Source organism: Thamnophis sirtalis, unplaced genomic scaffold, assembly GCF_051295495.1.
Source record: "Thamnophis sirtalis isolate CommonGarterSnake01/CBP01778 unplaced genomic scaffold, rThaSir2_p1.2 scaffold_2, whole genome shotgun sequence".
NCBI classification, from domain to species: Eukaryota; Metazoa; Chordata; class Lepidosauria; order Squamata; family Natricidae; genus Thamnophis; species Thamnophis sirtalis.
The window spans coordinates 33,205,352-33,227,667 of record NW_028261382.1 but is presented as its reverse complement, the minus strand read 5'-3'; the positions used below and the strand labels follow the sequence as shown (position 1 = coordinate 33,227,667).

The window sequence follows — 22,316 nt, the reverse complement described above, 5'->3', positions numbered from 1 at the left end:
TGATCTGCTTCTGACTTAAGTCTCTGGTGAGGGATCAGCTGTTGGATCAGCTGAGGATCAAACCCCCCCAAAAATTCCTGTGCACATCGCTGGGCCAGGCTCCTCGATCCCTGAATCAGGTCCATGAATGTTTGCAAAATGGCAATTTGGATTCCTCTTTTGGACCATGTTGCCGTCCCTATTAGATTTCTCATCTGCCTCTTGAATCATATTTTACTCTTTTTTTTTCAAAACAAGCGTTAAAAGAGCCGACCAGCTTTGAAGATGGTGAGGCGTTGGGGGCGATCTTAAGAAAGAAGAATGAAATTCTGGTTTTTAAAAGTGAAAACCTCTTCCCTGTCTGTGGAAATGTCCTCCTGCAGGTGTTTATATAGGTAATCCTCGACCTTTAACCACCGTAATGGAGCCTGCCCGTCACAGTTGTAACGTGATAATGGTCAAAACAGTTTCAATTGTGTGAATGGTACAATTTTAACTTGGCAGTCATTAAGCGAACCAGTGGGGGGGGGGCTGGTTTTGCCAAAAGCCGAAAGATTTTTGCAAAAGCCATGGTAAACAGCAGTGCTTGACAGCTGTAAATCCATTCTAACTTTTGTCATAAGTCGGGGACTACCTCCACAGCTAGCGTATGAGCAATAAGAGTTCACCTTTTATTTTTTTACATTTTTTCTTAGGCCACTTCGTCTGCAGACACTAGTAAGGATTCCTTTTAAATCACTTGAGTTTTTAACTGCCCAAACTATGCTTTGAGTAGCATTTAAGTGAAATAGCAGCCATCTTTTCTCCTTACCTGTCCTGCCTTATGCAGATGCTCTTGAAATTGTGTTGAGATTCCAAAATTAGCAGTAATATAGCAGAGGAAAGCAGAGTATCTATCTATCTATCTATCTATCTATCTATCTATCTATCTATCTATCTATCTATCTATCATCTATCATCTATCGTCTATCTATCATCTATCTAATTATCTATCTATCTCTATCCTATTATCTATCTATCATCCTATTATCTATCTATCTTATTATTATCTATTATCTATATCTATCTACCTAACCTCTATCTATCTCTATCCTATTATCTATTCTATTATCTATATCTACCTAATATCTATCTATCTATCTATCTATCTATCTATCTATCTATCTATCTATCTATCTATCTATCTATCTATCTATCTATCTCTTATCTATATCCTATTATCTATCATCTATCCTATTATCTATCTATCTATTTTATCTATTATCTATATCTACCTAACATCCATCCATCCATCTATCTATCTATTATCTATCTCCTATTATCTATATCTATATCTATCTATCTATCTATCTATCTATCTATCTATCTATCTATCTATCTATCTATCTATCTATCATCTATCCTATTATCTATTTTATCTATTATCTATATCTACCTAACATCCATCCATCCATCCATCTATCTCTTATTTATCTCTATCCTATTATCTATCTATCATCTATCCTATTATCTATCTATCATCTATCCTATTATCTATTTATTCTATCTATCTATCTATCTATCTATCTATCTATCTATCTATCTATCTATCTATCTATCTATCTATCTATCTATCTTCTGCCTAAATCTGTATCTACACACCCTTTTCCAGCTACCTGGCAGTTCAAAAAACTTCTAAAACAAATTCATCCTTTTCCCCCTTTTTGCGGTATTCCATGGATGGGGTTTGATCCGTGCAAAATCCCCTGTTGAAAAAGACTTCATCGTTGCAACTCATTTTCCTATTTATTTGTACAACTTTTAATGTTTTCAGCAAAATACAATATCCGTTCAACCTTTTGCAAATAAATTCCAAAGTTCTGTAAAAGACGGCCAGCTTTCACCTCCTGTTCATAATTGACAGGGCGAAGATAGAAATTTTTTATTAAAAAAAATAAATCTTCTATGAGGGGTCCTGCATTATAAGCCCTGTGGAGTGTACAAATTGAGAAGAAGTTACATTTTTTTTAAAGTACCGTTTTTAAAAGATTTTCTTTTAGAAAATAGCATTTTTTTAATTTAGATAAATAAAGCTAAATTTAAGAAATGTTCACCTTTCTTCTCCAGTTTTGAGAGTGCCTTCTCTGACAGGGCAACTATTTCCTGAGAATAAATGCATACAACATTTGGGGCATCAGACCAATTTCTGATGTCTTATCATCAAAAACACACTTGTAAATTCACTTAACAACTGTTAAGTAAATAAAGAAACACTTCTTCTGACGTAGGCTTCCCCAGTAGCTGAGTCCTTGTCCTGATAAACCCCTTTTATTAAAATTACAGTGAATTCTCCTCCAGCAAAGTCTTTCAAGATAGTTCACTATTACCGACCTTTCAAGTTAATTCACCATTACTAACTTTATCAGGCTTGGAGAGTGGCCAGGCCGATACCTTTCAGACGCCGCAATACTTGGCAAGAATGCAGGAATGAACTAAGTATCTCCGGCAAACTCCACTCCCCTTTCGCTCCTCTTTTATTCCCTCTGGGAGGGGCCATTCACCATCTACCTGTGGCTTTACTCCAAGTCAACCCTTGTTCCTTAGCTGTTTCCTTCATCTGGCAGCTCTGTGCATGTGCACACTGGGAACAGGCTCCAGCTGTTCCTCTGCCTCATTGATGTCTGACTGAAGGCAGCTGATAACTGGCATACAGCCTTGGCCCCGTCTCTGCTTCTGACACAGAGCCCTCAACAGAACCTTTCCCAGACTCCAGGACTGGCCCATGTTCCTCCCCAACTTCCTCACTGTCTGAATCTGCTGCCAGCTCCGCTGGCCACTGGTGGGCACTAGAGTTCCTTACCTCAGCTCCTGCCCACTGAGCAATTCAAAAGCACGCAAATGCGAGTAGATAAATAGGTACCACAACAACACCTTGCAATTTCATCTTCTCCCTTCTTGCTTACCCATCTGTTTCTAAATTCCTTTGGTCCCTTTTCGGACCTCGATGACTTAGGCCAGACTGGATTGAAATAAACCTTGTTGCCACAAAAAGCGTCCCCTTAATATTCCTCTTCCTTACCAAACTAGAAGTAAATCTGTCCTTCATTTCTCTCAGCATGTCCGTAATGCTTTGGGAGGCCATCTCTACAATAATTTTGTCTGCGATTTAAAGAAATTTAAAAAGGCCGGAATCATTTTGCCGTTGGTTCACGGGGCTGGGCCAACGGGATTTTCTGCCCGAATGTTTTACCGTATTTAAACATCTCGTCGATCAGGACACAGATGTTTTCCACGACTTCGGGATCCTCCCTGTGGATCTGGTAGCAATCTTTTAGCAGGATGATCCCGTTGCCCTTCTCGTCCGTCACTATGAATCGGAAACCGGATAACTCTGAAAAGGAAGAGATTCCATTCAATCCCCAATGGGTTTTTCCCCCTCTCACTTTCCCGCAGCGAAAAAGTTCACTCCGTGCACACACTGTATAGGTGATTTCCCTGCTTCTAAACCTCCAGCAAATCCCGTTTAAGGAAGCGAACACGACAGTCCAGGCCCGTGACGGCAAACCGTGATGGCACAGGTGGCACGCAGAGCCCTCTGCGGGCCTGCCAGCCATCGTCCCAGCCTTGCTCCACTGAGCCTGAGCCAACCAGCTAGTCTTCAGGTCCCTGCCATGCACGCAGGGGCTGGGAGGGCGGGGCACATGCATAGCATTGCATTTTGGGGGCGTCACGGTGTTTTTTTTGTTTTGCCAGCTGTGCTCATATTCTAAGACATACGGTAGGCTGGCTCTTCTCTGTAAGCCTTCCCTTTTTCTTTCTGTTTCTGTTTCGCCTGCCACGAGGAGGTAGGCTAGGAACTTTACCAGAATGTAGTTATTAGCCAGTAAGTTTGTTTGTTATATATTTTACCATAAAAACATGTTTTTTAGAATATACCTTGGGTTTACTGTTCTTAATCATAAGGTATACTCCAAGGAAAAGCCACGATTTACCCCTCATCAAACACAGGGCTGAATTTACAACCCTCACAGGGGGTGCACATGGTGGCCCCACCCCTTTTGGACCTGGGGAGCCGCCTGCACTAACCCGGAAGCCAAAAATGTGCAGGAGGGGGTGTGCGTTGCATGTGCAGGGGGGTGAAGGAGCAAAGGGGGTCACGTGTGCATGTGCGGCAGGGACCGGGGGGGGGGGTTGCAGTTTTGTATGAGTTCTGCCCTGTTTAAGCCCAGCGTAATCCTATCCGTCTTTCCTCCCAGCCTTCTCTAAATCCGATCTAGCTCAGCTCCTTACCACTCTTCTTCTTTTACTTGTTCCTCTTCCATCTTAACATTTAACAAATAGCTCTATAGTTCCTTTATTAACTTTTCATCTTTCCCTACTAATATCTGATCTAATTCTGTTAATTATTTGCTTAAACCATTACATTTTAAGCGGTGGCTCAGGGGCTAAGACGCTGAGCTTGTCGATCAGAAAGCTCGGCGGTTCGAATCCCGAGCGCCGCGTAACGGAGTGAGCTCCCGTGACTCGTCCCAGCTTCTGCCAAACTACCAGTTCGAAAGGACGTTAAAAAATGCAAGTGGAAAAATAGGGACCACCTTTGGTGGGAAGGGAAAACCGTTCCGTGCCCCTTCGGGCATTGAGTCATGCCAGCCACATGACCACGGAGACGTCTTCGGACAGCGCTGGCTCTTTGTCGGGAAGAAACATTGTAAAACGGGGCGAGACTCGGCTGAAAACCCTCTCGCTTTGCAACAAGGGCTTAACGGTGGCCGTAGATTTTTTCAAGCAATGCCTTGGGAAACCCACGGCCTGGTAGATGAATACAGTGGGACTTTGGGTCCCGAACGGATCAGACGATTCGGGTGCCGAGCGGGAACATCGTCTAAATGTTTCACTCGCATCACAAACATCTTCGGGTGCTGAATAGGACAGCTGTGGTGATTTTCCCTGCTGCGCCAATTTTTTGGTGTGTGCGTGCTCAGGTGCAGTTTGTCTTGCTTCTGATCACGACCAAGCCGAGTGCCAATCGAAGTCTGGGAACGGCTTACGGTCGGCAGCCAAGGTCCCGCTGTACAGTCCACTGAGCGATTGGGGCAGTGATGGGTTTAAAAAATTGTTCGAACCTATTCTGTGGGTGTGGCTTCCTTTGTGGGAGTGGCTTACCGCCCATGTGACCGGATGGGAGTGGCTTGCCGCCCATGTGACCGGATATGAAGATGCCGACGACACTTGTCAGAACCACCTTAAATTACCTCACACACAGCACTGGCATGCATAAGAATATGATGTAAACTTGATTTTTTAAAAGGCATCTTTGGTTTGCGTTAGAACAACTTCAACACACGCAATGTTCTGATTGCACCACAAACACAGTAGTCATCCTTACCTCTCACAGAGGCACTGAGTTTTATAAATATGAGCATGATCGTGTAGAATAATCATATCCAAGGACCAGCAGTGGGTTTCAAAAATTTTTGGAACCTCTTCTGTAGGTGTGGCCTGCTTTCTGGGTCCACTGGTGGGACCTCTTCTAACCGGTTCGGTAGATTTGATGAACCGGTTCTACCGAATAGGTGCGAACTGGTAGGAACCTACCTCTGGATTGGGGGTTTGAGATATTGATTGAGAATTCTTACCGGATGTCCTCAGAAGGCTGGCCAGCCCGAGACAAACATTCTTCACCAATATGGAACTGCCAGGATGCTGCCTCATGGCTTCAAGCAAAAGCAGAGAATAAGGCTCGTATTTGACTTCATCTATGCATCCTGCAAGGGAAGCCAGAGAAAACCTCTGATTAAATTATATTCTCTTTTTAAAAAAATGATTTTTATTGAACGTTTTTAGTCGTTTAATGTCATTTAATGAAAAGAAGGACTAGGGGAGACATGATAGCAGCGTTCCAATATCTCAGAAGCTGCCACAAAGAAGAGGGAGTCAAACTATTCTCCAAGGCACCTGAGGGCAGGACAAGAAGCAATGGGTGGAAACTAATTTAAGGACAGAAGCAACTTAGAACTGAGGAGGAATTTCCTGACAGAACAATTAATCAGTGGAACTCCTTGCCTTCAGAAGCTGTGAATGCTCCAACACTGGAAGTTTTTAAGAAGTTGGATAGCCATTTGTCTGAAACGTTATAGGGTTTCCTGCCTAGGCAGGGGATTGGACTAGAAGACCTCCAAGGTCCCTTCCAACTCTGCTATTGTATTGTTTTAATCGTTAAAAACCACAAGAAAAAAACAAAACACAAAAATACATAACAATATAAAGTAATTATACAGCCTTCTATATCAGCTTTCTTGTTTAGCCTTTATAATTCTCCATTCTGTATTGCCTTCCGATTGATTTTACCCTGTCCTATAATATAACAACAGTAGTGCTAACACTTATAATAATATTGATTATTTATATCACCATATATTTACATTCTCTATTTTCTGTTTTGGCTTCTGTTTTCTAGCCACTTACAGATTTTATTCCATATTTTATAGAAATCGATTCCTCTCTTTCTTTTAGTTCTATTGTCCTTTTGTCCATCTCTGCACATTTAAGTACTTTTCTAATTATTGTTTCATCTGCGGGTGTATTGAATTTTTTCCAGTTTTTGTGCGAAAGCAATCCTGGCTGCAGTGAGGATGTGTATGATTATGGATTGAGATTGTTTATCCATTTTTTGTTCTAATACTCCTAATAAGAATGCTTCTGGTTTCAGCTCTATTTTTCGTTCTGTAGTTTCTTCCAACCATTTCCGAATTTTGCACCAGTATTTCCTTGCGATGGGACATTATTATATTCTACTGGCTCATAACCCAGCATTGTTTGGGTATTTATTTAGGGGGGGGGGGGAAATGTCTGGATCAAATGTAATTTGTAATGTTGGATTTCCCTGCTTAACAGAGGGGGCCTCCTTGTGGAGTACTGTGAAGCTGTTACCATGGCAACTGTACCACACTACAGTAGAAGCCATTTTAAGGCACAACAGGCTATATCTTAAAAGAACACACCCAGAGGTTTTAGGGGTGTCATTCCACAATGTTTGTCTCCAGAGAGTAAGTCATTTCTGCGAATGATGCCCACTGCCAGAAGCTGTCTTCACTGGACTCGCTTAACAGACCCCTGTAGAAGTCGTCATAAAACTGGCTCCATCTTGACTTAACAACCCACAGCAACTTACAGCAGAAATCCCGTTCCCGATTATATTGTGGTGACTCACTGTGAAGAGAAAGGGCCCAAAAGGCACTACAGGCCGCCTCTGCGACGTCCACGTGATGGAGATGTATGTGGAGGATGAGGGAGACCAGCTCCGTGGCGTATTTCAGTGGGCTCTGTCCCACGTCGGCCACTGAATTGACAAAACAAGGCAAATAGATTAGGCCTGAAGTGCTTGCTTATGACTACAGTTGAGCCGAAATAACTTCAAGTAAGAAGAGTCAGAAGGGACCTTGGAGGTCTTTTAGTCCAACACCTCCCCCACAGCTGAGGCAGAAAACCCTGTCCCATTCCAGATAAATGGTCATCAAACCTCCAGTGGTGGATCATCCAGAACTCCTGGAAGCAAGTAGCTCCACTGATTAATTATTCTAACTTTCAGGAAATTCCTCCTTGGTTCTAGGTTGCTTCTCTCCTTGATTGGTTCCCATCCGTTGTTTCTTGTCCTGCCTTTATGTGTTTTGGAAAATAGGTTGTGTTCTGACCCCACCCTCCGTATGACGAGTCACGCCGACACAAGATTACTGCTAGACAATTTATTCACAGTAAATTAACACACCGACAAGACTTTGGCAGCAACCCAGACTTCCGCAGAGAAGAAATACACACAAGAGTTTCTCCAGCTTTAGTATAATAGTTGAATCCTGCAAACAGCCTCTTCCCAAAGTCTCTTCTTATATACTCTCTTGGGAAGAGCCTAATCACAACCACCTGGCCCCAATTATCTTCTATATCTCCGTAGTTGCTGTTGGCGCTTATCTGCCCGTCTTTGCCTGGTGTCCGGGACCAACTCCCTTAGCTCCTCCCCACTGCTTCAGGGCCTGACGTCAGGGATCAACTCCCTTTGGCTTTCACCGCTGCTCCATGCCTCAGGCGCCTCCTGGTGGCCAACCAGCCTCTCTGGTCCATGCTTGGAGTCTGAACCCTGTCCAGGGTCCTCCACATCTTCCAGAGCCGACTCAGAGGGCCCCTCGCTATCGGAGTCTGTTTGTGGCTCCAACAGCTCCTGCTGGACCACAACAGGTTGACCCCTCCCCTCTTCTTTGGGGCAGCCCCTTCCTTACGCTAGAATAGATTAACCTGGCTGCTTTCATCAATCCCTCCATGGCCTGTCTACCTCCTGAACTTCATAAGGAGCTACAACAGGATGTTCCCCATCCAAAATGGCCACAAACGCCTGGAAGAGCTGGGGACGAGTGTCCGAGTGGAGACTCTCTTTTCCAGCTGTGCAACCCGGAGGTGTCCCGGGACTCGTTTTCTACCCACCCTGTACAGCCAGCGTCCAAATGAGGCCGCAACACGCAAGGCAGATTTCTTTGTTGTGAGCAAAAGTGCACATGATGGTCAAGATGTCTGTGAAAATGTTGGCCCCTCTGAGGGCTTCCGTGGCTGCCTCTAGAAAGGGGAAGAAAAAGAGAGAAGGGAGGTGAACGACAATGGATTGTTAGGCCCACCTCAGCCGTGCTAGCATTCCCAGCCAGTGAGGCCTCCAGGTCTAGTGGGCGCGCCTTACCGTTGGAGGACATCATCATAAACAAGGTTAAGATCATACAGAGCAGCTCTTCGTGGTCTGGATGGGTCCTCATTGAATTCAGCAGGCAGCTGAGGTTGCTCTCCACAGCCAAGACCTCCACGCTCAAGTTCTCAGCAACAGCTGTCAGAAGCAGAACATCAGTGCAGGAACATCTAAGCTGCTGGCCACCATTGCAAAGATCTAGGCTGGTCCCAGCTCTCCTTTCCAAGCCGAAGATCCCCGGAAGCTCACAAAAATCTCCCTTTGTGCCTTCTAAAGTTTGCAAACACATGGCAGTAGGTGTGTTGTGTTTACAGAGAAGGTGGCAATAAATCACTAATCCCATAATGGCGAAGCTATGCCACATATGCCAGCGGTGCCACCCAGAGCCCCTTCTGGGCATGCACACCATCGCCAACTGCTTTTCTGGCTTCTGGCACAGATGCCTCCTGGCCAGCTGGTCTTTGCATGGGTCAAAGTGCCAGAATTAGCCTGAAAATGGCCAAAACTGGTTAAAAAGAAAGGTCGTTTTCTGGTGTGTTTTGGGGCTGTTTTCAGGCTGTTTGGGGGCATTTCTCAGGCTGCTTTAAGACTGTTTTGGGGCCTGACAACAGCCTGAAGAACAACCTGAAAATGACCCCAAAAGCAGCCTGAAAACAGCTGAAAACAAGCGGTGTGCATTTCCAGTGCACATGCATGTGCATACACACATGTTCTGCTTTGTGCACTCGGTGCCGAAAGGGTTTGACACCCCTAACACCCTTTGGAGTGTGCGTGTCCGTGCGTGTGTGTGTTCCAGCATAACTCTGGAACGCCTGGCCCGCTGAAATTAAAAGGACTGAATTATATCTAATTATATCTATTATGTCAAGTCACAGCACTTTTGACAGTGATTGTGTGCATTTTGGATTCAGGTTTTGTTAAGGTACAGCCTGTTGTGCCTTAAAATGGCTTCTACTGTACAGCACAGTGGAGCTGCCATAGTAACGGCTTCGCAGTACTCCACAAGGGGGCTCCCTCTTATACAGGATTAGGATAAATACATACTGGGGCTATGCCAGGTTATCAGCTATAAATAATAATTTCGGTTAGCACAGAGAACCTAATGGTTGTTGGTTCTCTCACCTCGCCCAGCGATTCCGAGCAGCAACGAAAACCCAGCCAGCAGCGTCTCAACAGAATCGTTGTGTTTATTCATGGCATCGATCACCGGCTCCACCAGGTGAAGGAACACCTTGACACCAACTGTAGGGAGAAGTAACTGCAGCTGTTCACTTTCGTTTTTCGTGCCTAATTAATAACTTGCCTGGGTTTTAGCACCAGTTGGGAGCAGTGACGTGCGGTGAGGTTTATGGCTGGTGAGGCAAGCGGGCAAAAGCCGCCCTATGTCGGACACAGCGGCAGGGCATTCGGAAATTACATTAATTTTGAATTCCTCCCCCCTCCCTCTGACCCACATACCTTTTCCAGCTGTGTCACAGAGGATTTCAACTCTGCTCTTGTCTGCCATGATGAAAATGTAAAAATGTAAAAGGAAAAAGGCAAGAGCTGCTGAGGTCAGGCTGGGTTAGCTGCTGCCAGAGTCTCCAATGGATGACTCTGCTTAACTGTTTAAAAAAAGCCTCTAAAAAGTGCCCTCTAGAGGAGGCGAGAGAACCACGTGCCTCATCTACATAAGGAATTTTTCCGCTTTTAACCCTTGCTTAACTCTGCTCGAGTGATCATCAAGGTAGACTAAATGAGGCACGGGGTTCTCCCGCCTTCTCCTGTACGGGGCACTTTTTTAGAGGCTTTTTTAAACAGTTAAGCACTAAGCAGTCTCATCCATTGCGACTCTGGCAGCAACTACCTCAGCCTTTTTCCTTTTAATTTTTCTTTTCTTTTCATGATGACAGGTGAGGCCCTGCCTCCCCTGACTGCATGTCACTGGTTGGGAGCACGGCTTTTTATTTCTCTTTTGAACAGTGTGGAAATGCTTGGAAAATCCTTAAGTCGGCAGTGCTAAGGAGGCTCCAGGCCCGTTTTGCACCACTCAGGTGACCCTGAGGACAGAGATAAACCTCCAAGTGGCCTCAACGACTCTCTAAAAGGATGCAAGCAAGCAGTTGCCTGCAAGGAACATAAATCCTTCCATTCTCCCCACTATCCGACGTACCTTTTCCCTCGTTCAACAGGATTTGGAGCCTTTCGATAGCCTTTTCTTGGGCTTCTTCGGCTTCCGGGTAAGACAACATGAATTCTGCAGGGGATTAAAAGCAAAAAGCAACTTTTTATACTCCGTCTTAGACTCCGGAAAATACGGTATATATTGTACATTGTATTCCTTAAGACTTCACAAAACAAAACACAAAAATGGGCGTGCTAAATTACTAGCCGGTATTACCTAGAATTGTCTGGATCCTATCAGTCTGAATTATGTCCAGGAAACCCGGGGGAAGTTTCTTTGTCACCTTTATTAGAGGAGATTTCGCTTCAACGAGGCATTCTCGGATATATGGGTTTTCCACCAGTTCCCTATAATTACAGGAAAAGAGGAGAGAAACAGTTTTCCCTGAATCCAACTTGGCTGAAGAATGTAATCCTCGACTTAACAACCATCCATTTAGAGACCACAAGTTACAACCGAATTTTTAAAAAAGGCACACATGGACGTTTTTCAAAGTTACGACGGTTGCGGCAGGACGAGGGGTGAAGAATTGGATATGTCTAGTAGGAAAGGAGGACTAGGGACTAAGGTGGCAGGCTGAACCAAAGTAGGCCTCAAGCCTGAACCAAACTAGGGTTTCATGATATTAAGCTTTAACTGTTCACATAGAAATTGCAAGGTTTTCTTTTAGGACATAGTACGGTTAGACACGGATTAGAAGGAAGTCTGTACATGAAATATGCTGAGGCAAAACATCTATTTTAGCCCATTGCTGGCTTGGCTGTTAATCTGTTTGGTAGACACATATTGTTAGTTCCTCAAAATATGAGCTATGCATGTCAGTTAGCTGACCCATGTATTATGACATCCTGTAGACATAATATTGCTGTAACTCAAGGGCAAATCTTGAGGGGTGTTTCCAAAACTAACAGATGGCTTTAGCTGAAAGTGATAAATTATATAAGGAAGTTCCTGAATTTCACTCAGTGATCAGGACATTTATTCTTTGCGCAAATAAACTTCCTTCTCTGAAGAGCTGGCTTGTGTGTCCTGTCATTTTCTACAACAGGACGACATGATAGCATCTTCCAATATTTGAGGGGCTGCCACAAAGAAGAGGTGGGGTGTCAATCAATTCTCCAAACAACTGATGGCAGGAGAAGCAGCAACGGATGGAAACTCATCAAGGAGAGAATCAACCTAGAACTAAGGACATGAGATAAAATTAATCCGTGCAATTGATTCTCTGCAGAAGTTGTGAGTGCTCCATCACTGGAAGCTTTCAAGAAGAGACTGGTCAGCCATCTGTCCGAGATGGTATAGGAAGCTCAAGGTTATTCTTTGTCTCCGCACCTCGACACCTGACCAGAACCAGCCGGGTGGAGATGCCAGCGTGGAAAAAGAAGATTGGACCATGTGATGGATTTGTGGGTGTGAGGACAAGATCATGAACTTTCAGCTAGGTGGGAATCCTACGTAACTTCCAGAATTGGGATTCCACAGATGTGCTAAGATGTCTGGTTTATTAAATTGGAACTTTAAGGATCGTTTTGCCTTGGACTCTGATTTAATTCTGCATGATACTTGGAACGCTGACAATAGGGCCTCCTGCTTCAGCCTGAGGTTGGACTAGAAGACCTCTGAGGTCCTTTCCAACTCTGTTCTTCTATATTCTAATGGGACAATCTCAGCTGGGACTCACTCTGCAGTTGACCGCACAGAAGGATCAATCTTCAGCATCAGAAAGAGGACGGAAGACAGCAAGGGGTGCAGCTGGCTCATACCACTCACAGCTTCCTCAAGAGCTCTGGCCTCCTTCTTAATGTTGTGCAGCAACAACGTGGGCTCCTTCACCTACAAAATACCCACAACAGCATGGGTGAAAAATGTTGGATATGCAATACAACTTGAGAAGTAGCAGCAATTATGGGAAAGGAATTATAAATTAACAGTGGCAACAGTATATAAAGAGAATTTGTACAACATGTTTTACAGATGGCACATGTTGCCAGAAAGATTGGCAAAAAATGTTTAAAGCTAAATCAACAAAGTGTTGGAAGTGTCACCAGACGCCGGGATCATGCGCAGAGGCAAAAAAAATATTGGGCAAAAATTCGTATGTGGTTGGAAAGAAGGATACAGCAGCATATTGATTTAAAGCCGGAACTGTTTTGGTTAGGTATTTTACCAGAAAAATATAGTAAAGAAAATGCATATTTAAATTATTCATGTAATAACTGCAGCTAGAATTGTATTTGCACAAAATTGGAAAAATGGAAAAAATTCCCTCAGGGAGATGCAATTAAAAATATATTAGACTATGCATGAATGAACAGATTAACGTTGGCAATCAAAGAGAAGGAAGAATCAGAGTATTCTAAGATATGGGGATGTTTTTATCCCTGGATAGAAAATGAATATAGACAAAAAGGAAAGAGAAAACTGAATAATTTGGAAAAGAACGCAGAATGATAGGGGAAGAGTTGAATTAGAAGGCAACTGAAAGGTAAAGGTAAAAATAGATTTAAAAAGAGGTAACTGTTAAATATGATGACACAAAGATTGTACCCAGGTGACACACTGTAAGATTACTAATGTTAAGAGTGGTTATGGAAAAATAAAAATAAAAACTTTTCATATGAGCTCCCGTGACTTGTCCCAGCTTCTGCCAGCCTAACGGTTTGAAAGCAGGTCAAAAATGCAAGGAGAAAAATAGGAACCACCTTTGGTGGGAAGGGAACAGCATTCCATGCGCCTTCGGCGTTGAGTCATGCCGGCCACATGACCACGGAGACGTCTTCGGACAGCGCTGGCTCTTCGGCTTTGAAACCGAGATGAGCACTGTCCCCTAGAATCGGGAACGACTAGCACATACATGCGAGGGGAACCTTTCCCTTTATAGTGCTCTAACAGGAAGGATAAAACATACCTTTGAGTAAGAGCAGGCTATCATCTCCAGCAACATGGAGCCCAACGACCAAATGTCGGATTTGTCACTAAAAGAAAAATTGGCAGCCTCTGGAGCCATCCAGCATTTAGAGTCGGGCTCTGCGGAAAAGGAAAACCCACCCAGAACCATTTTTAAAATCCCTGCCAATGATAGCCAAGGCCGGTGTTTTACTTATGAAACTGAGCAGAAACAAAAGTTGAAAACCCCTGTTGCTAAGCAAGGCAGTTGTTAAGTGAGAGTCCATGGAGGTTCTCAGCTCATGGTTGTCTTTTTCAAGAGGCACGGGAACTTTCTGCTTTTTTTCTCTGAAGACGTTTCACTTCTCATCCAAGAAGCTTCTTCAGCTCTGAACGGATGGTGGGGAATGGAATGGTTTTAATATCCGGTCCCCTAATCCTCTTTGTTGCTCTGCACTCTTTGTAGAGTCTCCACATCTTTTTTTTTACATCATGGGGACCAAAAGTGGATGCCGTATTCCAAGTGTGGCCTTACCAAAGCATTATAAAGTGATATCAACACTTCACATGATCTTGATTCCATCCCTCTGTTTATGCAGCCTAGAACTGTGTTGGCTTTTTTGGCAGCTGCTGCACATGGCTGGCTCCTATTTAAATGGTTGTCCACTAGGACTCCAAGATTCCTCTCACAGCTACTACTATTGAGCTAGATACCACCTATACTGTACCTGTGCATTTGGTTTTTCTTGCCTAAATGTAGAACCTGACTTTTTTCACCATTGAACAAACTGTTGTAAGGGGAGAACTGCCTAGTAATCCATCATTCCTCCTTCCCTTGAAACTAACAGGGGTCCTACATATACATCCTCTCTTTAGTTTATAATATTTTCCAAGCCCCCCAGATTTTTTTTTATTAAAAGAATTATTATTTTTTAAAGATAAACTTACTCAAACAAAACATAAAAACATCTTCCAGTTACATCTAGCATGTCGGTTGGTTACAAAACTTTTTAAAAAAAAGATTTTTATTAACAAACATGTAAAATACACACACACAAATTAGATGTGCACCACATTTATACAATAACAATACGAACAGGAACTTCCTGTTCTTTGTGCATTCTCTCCACAGTCCTCACTTACAGTTTATATCAAGTCTCATATTATCAATCTAATATATATGTATACATTATTATCATTATTAATCTTTTATTTGACTATTATTCCTTCATTTTATACGAGATATTCTAAATTTTGAATTAATTTATATTATAACAATTCATGACATCCTCCTATATCCATCCTGTCGTAGTACATCTTTATATTATATTCTGTGTCGTTCCATTGTCTTTGTATTGTAAAATTCTCAAGTCATATTTCATTTCCATCTTTTTTTGGTCTAACCATTGGTAAAATAAATCCCATATCTTATAAAATTGTTTTCTCTTCTTCTTCTCTCATTTCAAATGTCAATTTATTCATTTCAGCACATTCCCAGATTTTTTTTATTTTTGATAGGGATGGAAACCAGCGAGAGGAACTGACCTTCTTCAGCCCTTATTCTCCATTTCATCTCATCCGTCATGAGGGTTTCCGAGCCAAAATCGCAAACCATGAAGGAGGCTTCACCAGTGGAAAGGACATTAGATGGCTTGAGATTCCTGAAACAGAGCAGAAAGAGGGGCCACCGTCAGGCAGGCTCGCCACCCCCCCCCCAAAAAAAAATCCCACAGAAAAAATCCTGCATGGAATTTCTTTTGTCTAAGCCAGTGTTTCTCAACCTTGGCAACTTGAAGTCCACAGGACTTCACGTTGTCAAGGTTGAGAAACACTGGTCTAAGCAGTTTATTGTTCCTCGCTTACTGACTGAAATCCTGCCAAACTAAGCAGACAGATAGTCCCCGAGTTACAACTTCAGTGGAACCTGCCCCTCGTGGTCATAAGTCTAGGAAAAGGGGACCTCTTTTTTGGGGGGGGGTGTGGTGGTTAAGGAAATAAAACGGTTAGCTGTAGTTTTTGCTAAAAACCAAACCGTCGTTGAATGAGGGAAGCTGAGTTGCTGAACAACTGAAGTTCAATTGTGTGACCACGGCTGGCCTTGACCGTTGGAACTTCAACGTCTGAAAATCAGATCAGATTTAACAGAGTTGGAAGGGACCTTGGAGGTCTTCTAGTCCACCACACCCCGCCCAAGCAGGAGACTTTAACATCATTTCTGACAGATGGCAGTCCAGTCTCTTCTTGAAAGCCTCCAGTGATGAAGCTCCCACAACTTCCAAAGGCAACTTCTGTCCCATGGGTTGATTGTTCTCACTGTCAGAAAATTCCTCCTAATTTCCAGGTTGAATCTCTCCTTGTTCAATTTCCATCCATTGTTCTTTTTCTGGCCTTCGGGTGCTTTGGAAAATAGCTTGACCCCCTCCTCTCTGGGGCCGTGGCACAACAAAACCGCGCTCCACTAAAGCGCGCCCGATTAAACCGTGTCGCTGACGTCATCAGCAGGGCGACAACAGCGACCGCGGAGAAAAAAGGGTGCTTTAAATAGCGCTTTGAAAGCAAGCCGATTCAAGTTAAGGTAAGGGTTAGGTTTAGGGTTAGGTTTAGGGTTAGGGTTAGGTTAAGGGTTAGGGTTAGGTTAAGGGTTAGGATTAGGTTTAGCGTTAGATTAAGGGTTAGGTTTAGGGTTAGGTTTAGGGTTAGGTTAAGGGTTAGGTTTAGAGTTAGGTTTAGGATTAGGTTTAGGGGGGTTAGGTTTAGGTTTAGGGGTTAATTTTAGCTTTAGCGTTTACAGCGTTCTTTTTTCGTCGCGCTGTGATGACGTCAGCTACGCGGTTTCGTTGAGTGTGCTTTAGTCGAACGCGGTTTTGTGGTGGAACCCTCTGGGGCAGCCTCTTAAATATTGGAAGACTGCTATCCTGTCTCCCCTGGCCCTTCTCTAGACTAGCCACCCCCGAGTTGATGAGGTTTGTGTGTGTCCCTCCTGCTAAAAACCCCAAAATAATCAAATCCTTCTCACCGGTGGAAAATATTTAGCCGATGGATGTAAACTAACACATCCACCATCTGTCCTATGAATATCCGAATGACCTGCGGAGAGAAATATATAGACGGTTTAGGAAGAATCGAGATTTCTTGACTCACAATGAAGAGGGTGGAAAAAATGAAATTACAGTTATGCAAGTGGATGAAGGAAGATATTTATCTCATCCTGGAAGGTCTCAAAGGATGCCCACAAAAGCAGGAGAGATTTCATTGATGATTGATTGGTTGTTTGTTTGATTAAAAGGACCTTCCCAGGTTTCCGACGAGCAAAGTTAGTGGCGGAAGCCGGATCTGCTTAATGACCGCATGATTCACTTAATGACTGAAACAGTCTGCTTACCAACCATTGCAAGAAAAAAAGGAGGGGCAGGAGCAGCTCCCTTAGGAACCGCTTCGTTTAACAACATTAATTCCAGTCTCTCATTAAGTCGAGTTGCAAATTTAAAAGAATTTGTTTTGCTGCATCTGAACCTTTTCTTTTGTTTCCTTTTTAATTTTGAGATTGGTATTACTTGGATTTACACAATTTTGCAACCCTCCCCTCTTCCCACAAATGCCATCACTGCGCTTAACAATTAATTCCCACAATACTGTCAATAATTTACTAAGACTGTATTACTATTATTCTTCTCTTCCTTCCTAGTATCTATCTCTCCCCACTTATGACTATAACCAGGTTGCTTGTATCTTTCAATTTATATTGTTTTTATTTGTTTCCTACTGCCGATTTGATAGCTTATTAGTAACCTATGACTATCACTGTGTTGTATCTTTATATTTTTGATGAATGTATTTTATTCTCTTATGTACACTTGAGCGCATATGGACCAAAGACAAATTCCTTGTGTGTCCAATCACACTTGGCCAATAAAGAATTCCTATTCTATTCTATTCTATTCTATTCTATTCTATTCTATTCTATTCTATTCTATTTATTCTATTCCCATTCCCATTCTATTTATTTATTTATTTATTTATTTGTTTGTTTGTTTGTTTGTTTGTTTGTTTGTTTGTTGGTCTTGTATGCCGCCCACTCCCGGAGGACTCCGGGCGGCTCACAAAAGACAAGGGAAAGGGGGGAACGAGACAAAGACAACATATTAAAAACAAAAACCAACATTCACAATTTCTGTGGAGGTAGATGCTTCTCAGCTCCCCCCAGCCTGCTGGAACAGCCAGGACTTGGTGGCTTTGCAGAAGGCCTGGAGGGTAGTAAGGGTCTGGATCTCAACAGGGAGCTCGTTCCAGAGGGCCGGAGCTGCGACAGAGAAGGCTCTCCCCCGGGGAGTTGCCAGCCGACATTGGCTGGCAGATGGCATCCGGAGGAGACCTAACCTGTGCGATCTAATTGGTCTGAGAGAGGTAATCGGCAGGAGGCGGTCTCTCAGGTACCCAGGTCAACTTATTGTTTACCTATTCCATCCAGGTAAACAAAACAAAAAAAAGTTTAAAGGTGAGACTAAAACTTGAGACGAAAACATATGAAGAACGGTTGCAAGATTTGGGTTTGGCCAGTCCAGAGAAAAGAAGGACTAATGGGGACGTGATCGCAATCTTCCAGTATTTGAAGAGCTGCTATAAAGGGGGTTAAATTATTCTCCAAAGTACCAGAAGGCCAGACAAGGAATAATGAATGGAAACTGACCAAGGAGAGATTCAACCTAGAAATAAGGATAAATTTTCTGACTGGGAGAACAATCAACCAGTGGAACAGAAGTTGCCTTCAGAAATTGTGGGAACTTCATCCCTGGAAGCTTTCAAGAAGAGACTGGACTGCCATCTGTCAGAAATGGTGTAGGGTTGGACTAGATGACCTCCAAGGCCCCTTCCAGCTCTATTCTGATTGAAAACCACACTGTGTTCAACGAACACGCTTAGCTTAAACAAATCAACCATGTGATGACTTAATATATGACAATATCTGGTTCATCCAACATTCCAAGAAGTAGATTGATTTCTGCAAAGTGGGGAGAAAGAACTGGAATTTGCGTCCATTATTCGTCCCCATGTTCAGCTGATCTAGGATGCTGTTTCAAAGACATCATGGCTACAGGGGAAACATGGGCCCGGATTTGCAAAGATCTCGATGATTCAGCTAGCTTTGGTTTGACCTTGTTCGGAAATCCCTCGTGTCTCAGCCTCTTGGCCTTGATATGCGAGGAGAGATCCTCGTGATGGGAATGGTTCATCACCAGACAAAGGAAGAGAGAAGAAATCTGAAAAGAGAATTAACGGTTGGAATAACCTGTTCCCAGCCCCATTAAATTCTTTAAAAAACCCTTCAGAATTATTCTGACAGAGGCTTCCCAAGGGCATGAAGCAAACTCCTTGTTCCGACAAAAAACCCTTTTATTAATTTGATGTGAATTCTGCTCATTCCCATCCAGCAAAGTCTTTCAAGGGAGGATTTACGGTTACAGACCTTATCTGGCTTGGAGAGCTGCCAAGCCGATATCTGCAAAACCTGGCAAGGAGTCTCGGAGAGTCACGAACCAGTTAAGCCAACTAATTGTCTCCTGCAAACTCCACTCCCCTTTCGCTCCTCTTTTATTCCCTCTGGGAGGGGCCATTCACCGTCTCCCTGTGGCCTTACTCCCAAGTTGACCCGTTCTTTAGCTGTTCCCTTTGTCTGGCAGCTTTGCGCATGCACGCACTGGGAACAGGCTCCAGCTGTTCTTCTGCCTCACTGATGTCTGACTCCAAAAGCAGCTGATAACTGGCATATGGCCCTGCCCCCCTCTCTGCCTCCAACACCTCATCAGAGTCTTCCCCAGACTCCAGGACTGGCCCAGGTTCCTCCCCAACCTCCTCACTGTCCGAATCTGCTGCCAGCTCTGCTGTACCCTGGCATGGGCCATAACAAGAATGCTTGCAACTTCAGTGATCCTGTTTCTCACCTTATTGTCCCAAATGATAAAAAATTCTGTGTAAGCACAAATATTCTTATGCTTTAATTTCAACAGCTCCATTACCTGTAAGGAAAAAAATGGCCCATCAGGGGGGGGAAAGGTGTGTAAAACTCAGTCACATTCAACTCTGCTCTTTGACTAAATTCTTCCAATGTTGAATTTGTGCAATAAATTAACCCGACTAAGCAGACTCACAAAGTCGTTTTAAAAGAAAACTACCAAGTGTGATTAAACACTAACACTTCATGTATTGTGAGAATGGTGTTGCTAGGACTTTCACCGACTTTGTTAATAATTTTGTGCGAACCCAAGCCCTAGAATCAAAGTTGGAAAACTCCAGTTTAACCCACAGCTAAAGATAAAGGTTCCCCTTGCATATATATATATGCTAGTCGTTCCCGACTCTAGGGGGCGGTGCTCATCTCCGTTTCAAAGCCGAAGAGCCAGCACTGTCCGAAGACGTCTCCGTGGTCACATGCTGGCATGACTCAATGCCGAAGGCGCATGGAACGCTGTTCCCTTCCCACCAAAGGTGGCTCCTATTTTTCTACTTGCATTTTTACGTGGTTTCGAACTGCTAGGTTGGCAAAAGCTGGGACAAGTCACGGGAGCTCCCTCCGTTACGCGGCGCTAGGGATTCGAACTGCCGAACTGCCAACCCTTCTGATCGACAAGTTCAGCGTCTTAGCCAATGAGCCGCCGCGTCACATAAGCCCTAAAGTTCCTCTTTCTTTATAAGGCAGGAATAAATCACCAGCATATTGTTTCATAATTACAGCATAAGCAAAAGATCATTATTTTATGGAATATAGTTTAAATAAGGACAATTGACACATTACCTCTTGTAGAGCGTTGTTCGCCTGATTTTCATCAATGCATTCGACCTGCCCCAAAGAGGCAAAGAGTCAAAACAGATCATCCTTTTTAATAAAGTTTAAATACCCATATTTTTCAGAATATAAGACTCTCCAAAGTATAAGACCATACCAGGGGTGGGTTGCTAATCCCGTTCCAACCGGTTCGGTTGGAACGGGGCCGGCGGCGTCCTCGTGCACGCGTGCAGTTCACGCATGCGTCTTAGCGCCTGCACGATGCTCCAGCTGCTCGCGGAGACTTGCGCAGGCGCTGGATGTGCCATCCAGCTGCTCGCGGAGAATCGCGCAGGCGCTGTATGTGCCATGCGCCTGCGTGGAAGCGCAGAAGCCTTCAAAGACCGGTAAGGAGTGCGGGCGGGCGGGTGGGCCCTTCGCGATTCCCGGAAGTTACTTACTTCCGGGTTCGCCGACCAACCGGTTCACGGGGACCGCCGCGAACCGGTTGAAAGCCACCCCTGGACCACACCTAGCTTTTGGGGAGGAAAACAAGGGAAAAAATTGCCTGTGTCTCCCAGCAATTTGCCTCCTTGCAGCAAACAGCAAACAGCCTAATTCAGTTTCAGCACAGCCTGATTACCACAAGCAGCTGATTGTCGGTTACATCGGCCTCCCGACCATCAGCTGTTTCAGGCTGCAGGGATTGCCATGGCCTATCGCCACTTCCGCACACCCTATTTTTAGCCTCTGCATCCCGTTTTCAGCCCGTGCGCGCCCTGTTCGGGTGGAAAGTGAACAAGGAGAGATTCAATCCTGGGAATAAGGATAAATTTCCTGACAGAACAATCAACCAAAGGAACAGAAGTTGCCTTCGGAAGTTGTGGGAGCTTCATCCCTGGAGGCTTTCAAGAAGCGCCTGGACTTCCCTCTGTCAGAAATGGTGTTGATTCTCCTGCTTGGGCTGGGGGTTGGACTAGATGACCTACAAGGTCCCTTTCCAACTCTGTTTCTGTTTATATCCATTCCTGCCAGCGGGGTGATTTTATTCTAATTTAATGGTGAAAGAAGCAGAAAGATTTGGTGAATATTAAACAGGATATCAAAGGCTGAACATCAAAATCCTTTGAAAGTGACGGCAAGGCCGAAGCCATCGGTGAAATCCTGGCTAAAGCTGGGCTGGTGAATCATAAGCCTAATTTTGTTCTATTTATAAGGTGATTTTATTCCAAGAGTGTTTTGTTGGTGCCTTCTGCATCCTTTTCGACCTGCGGGTTGGCCTCTTGAAATAATTCACGGGGATGTATTTGGGAATCCCATCCAGTTGCCATAGTGACATGCGTTTCCTTGCTCTCCCCTCACCTTTTTCAACATGTGCTTCTTTCTTGTGGTATCTCTTCCTTTCGCCCTGGATTCTACTTCCAGCATCATTCCCAGAGCCCCCGGGGGCAGCTCCTTCACAATCTGCATTGCCAGCAAACAGATAATATTTTAATAATGTTATACAAGTCCTCCATAATGGCCAAGCATTTGTCTGTCTGTCTACCTATCCCATCTAATTTAGCTATCTAATCTCGGTGTCTCTTAGCTATGTCATCGAATCTGTCTCTCTTTATCTATCTATCTGTCGGTCTGCCTGTCTGTGTCTGTTTTATATATGTCGTCTAATCTTTATTTCTCTTCAATCTCATCTAATCTACCTATCTATCTATCATCTGTCTGTCTGTCTGTCTGTCTATGTCTTATATATGTCTTCTAATCTGTTTCTCTAATCTTCTATCTAATCTAATCATCTATCTATCTATCTATCTATCTATCTATCTATC

The 22,316-nt window shown here is 43.8% G+C and overlaps 1 protein-coding gene across 4 annotated transcripts; it reads right to left on the bottom strand.

The window, feature by feature from the left end:
* Nucleotides 1-1,814: 1,814 nt before the first annotated feature.
* On the bottom strand, nt 1,815-22,026 carry STKLD1 (serine/threonine kinase like domain containing 1). 4 transcript variants are annotated; one of them, XM_087704683.1, is made up of 18 exons: nt 21,853-22,024; nt 20,521-20,565; nt 19,670-19,744; nt 18,884-18,988; nt 16,747-16,817; nt 15,276-15,391; nt 13,753-13,871; nt 12,526-12,677; nt 11,061-11,191; nt 10,833-10,916; nt 9,803-9,922; nt 8,678-8,818; nt 8,431-8,559; nt 7,169-7,297; nt 5,595-5,723; nt 3,209-3,349; nt 3,038-3,117; nt 1,815-2,121 (listed from the first exon to the last, which is right to left on the bottom strand). In XM_087704683.1, the coding sequence occupies exons 1-18, from the start codon at nt 21,958-21,960 to the stop codon at nt 2,038-2,040; spliced, it is 1,959 nt and encodes a 652-aa protein (XP_087560809.1). In that variant the 5' UTR covers nt 21,961-22,024; the 3' UTR covers nt 1,815-2,037. The 4 variants fall into 4 exon arrangements, with proteins under 4 accessions (XP_087560809.1, XP_087560808.1, XP_087560810.1 ...); XM_087704682.1 differs by having other exon boundaries at nt 2,119-3,117; nt 21,853-22,026; XM_087704684.1 differs by lacking the exon at nt 7,169-7,297 and having other exon boundaries at nt 2,119-3,117; nt 21,853-22,026.
* Nucleotides 22,027-22,316: the final 290 nt, after the last annotated feature.

Coding starts and splice junctions, on each gene's coding strand:
- STKLD1 (XM_087704682.1), bottom strand. CDS start 21,960: ATGCAGATTGTGAAGGAGCTGCCCCCGGGGGCTCTGGGAATGATGCTG. Junction 19,745..20,520: donor CGAACAACGCTCTACAAGAG/GTAATGTGTCAA, acceptor TTTTCCTTACAG/GTAATGGAGCTGTTGAAATT. Junction 13,872..15,275: donor GAGAATAAGGGCTGAAGAAG/GTCAGTTCCTCT, acceptor CCTTTTCCGCAG/AGCCCGACTCTAAATGCTGG.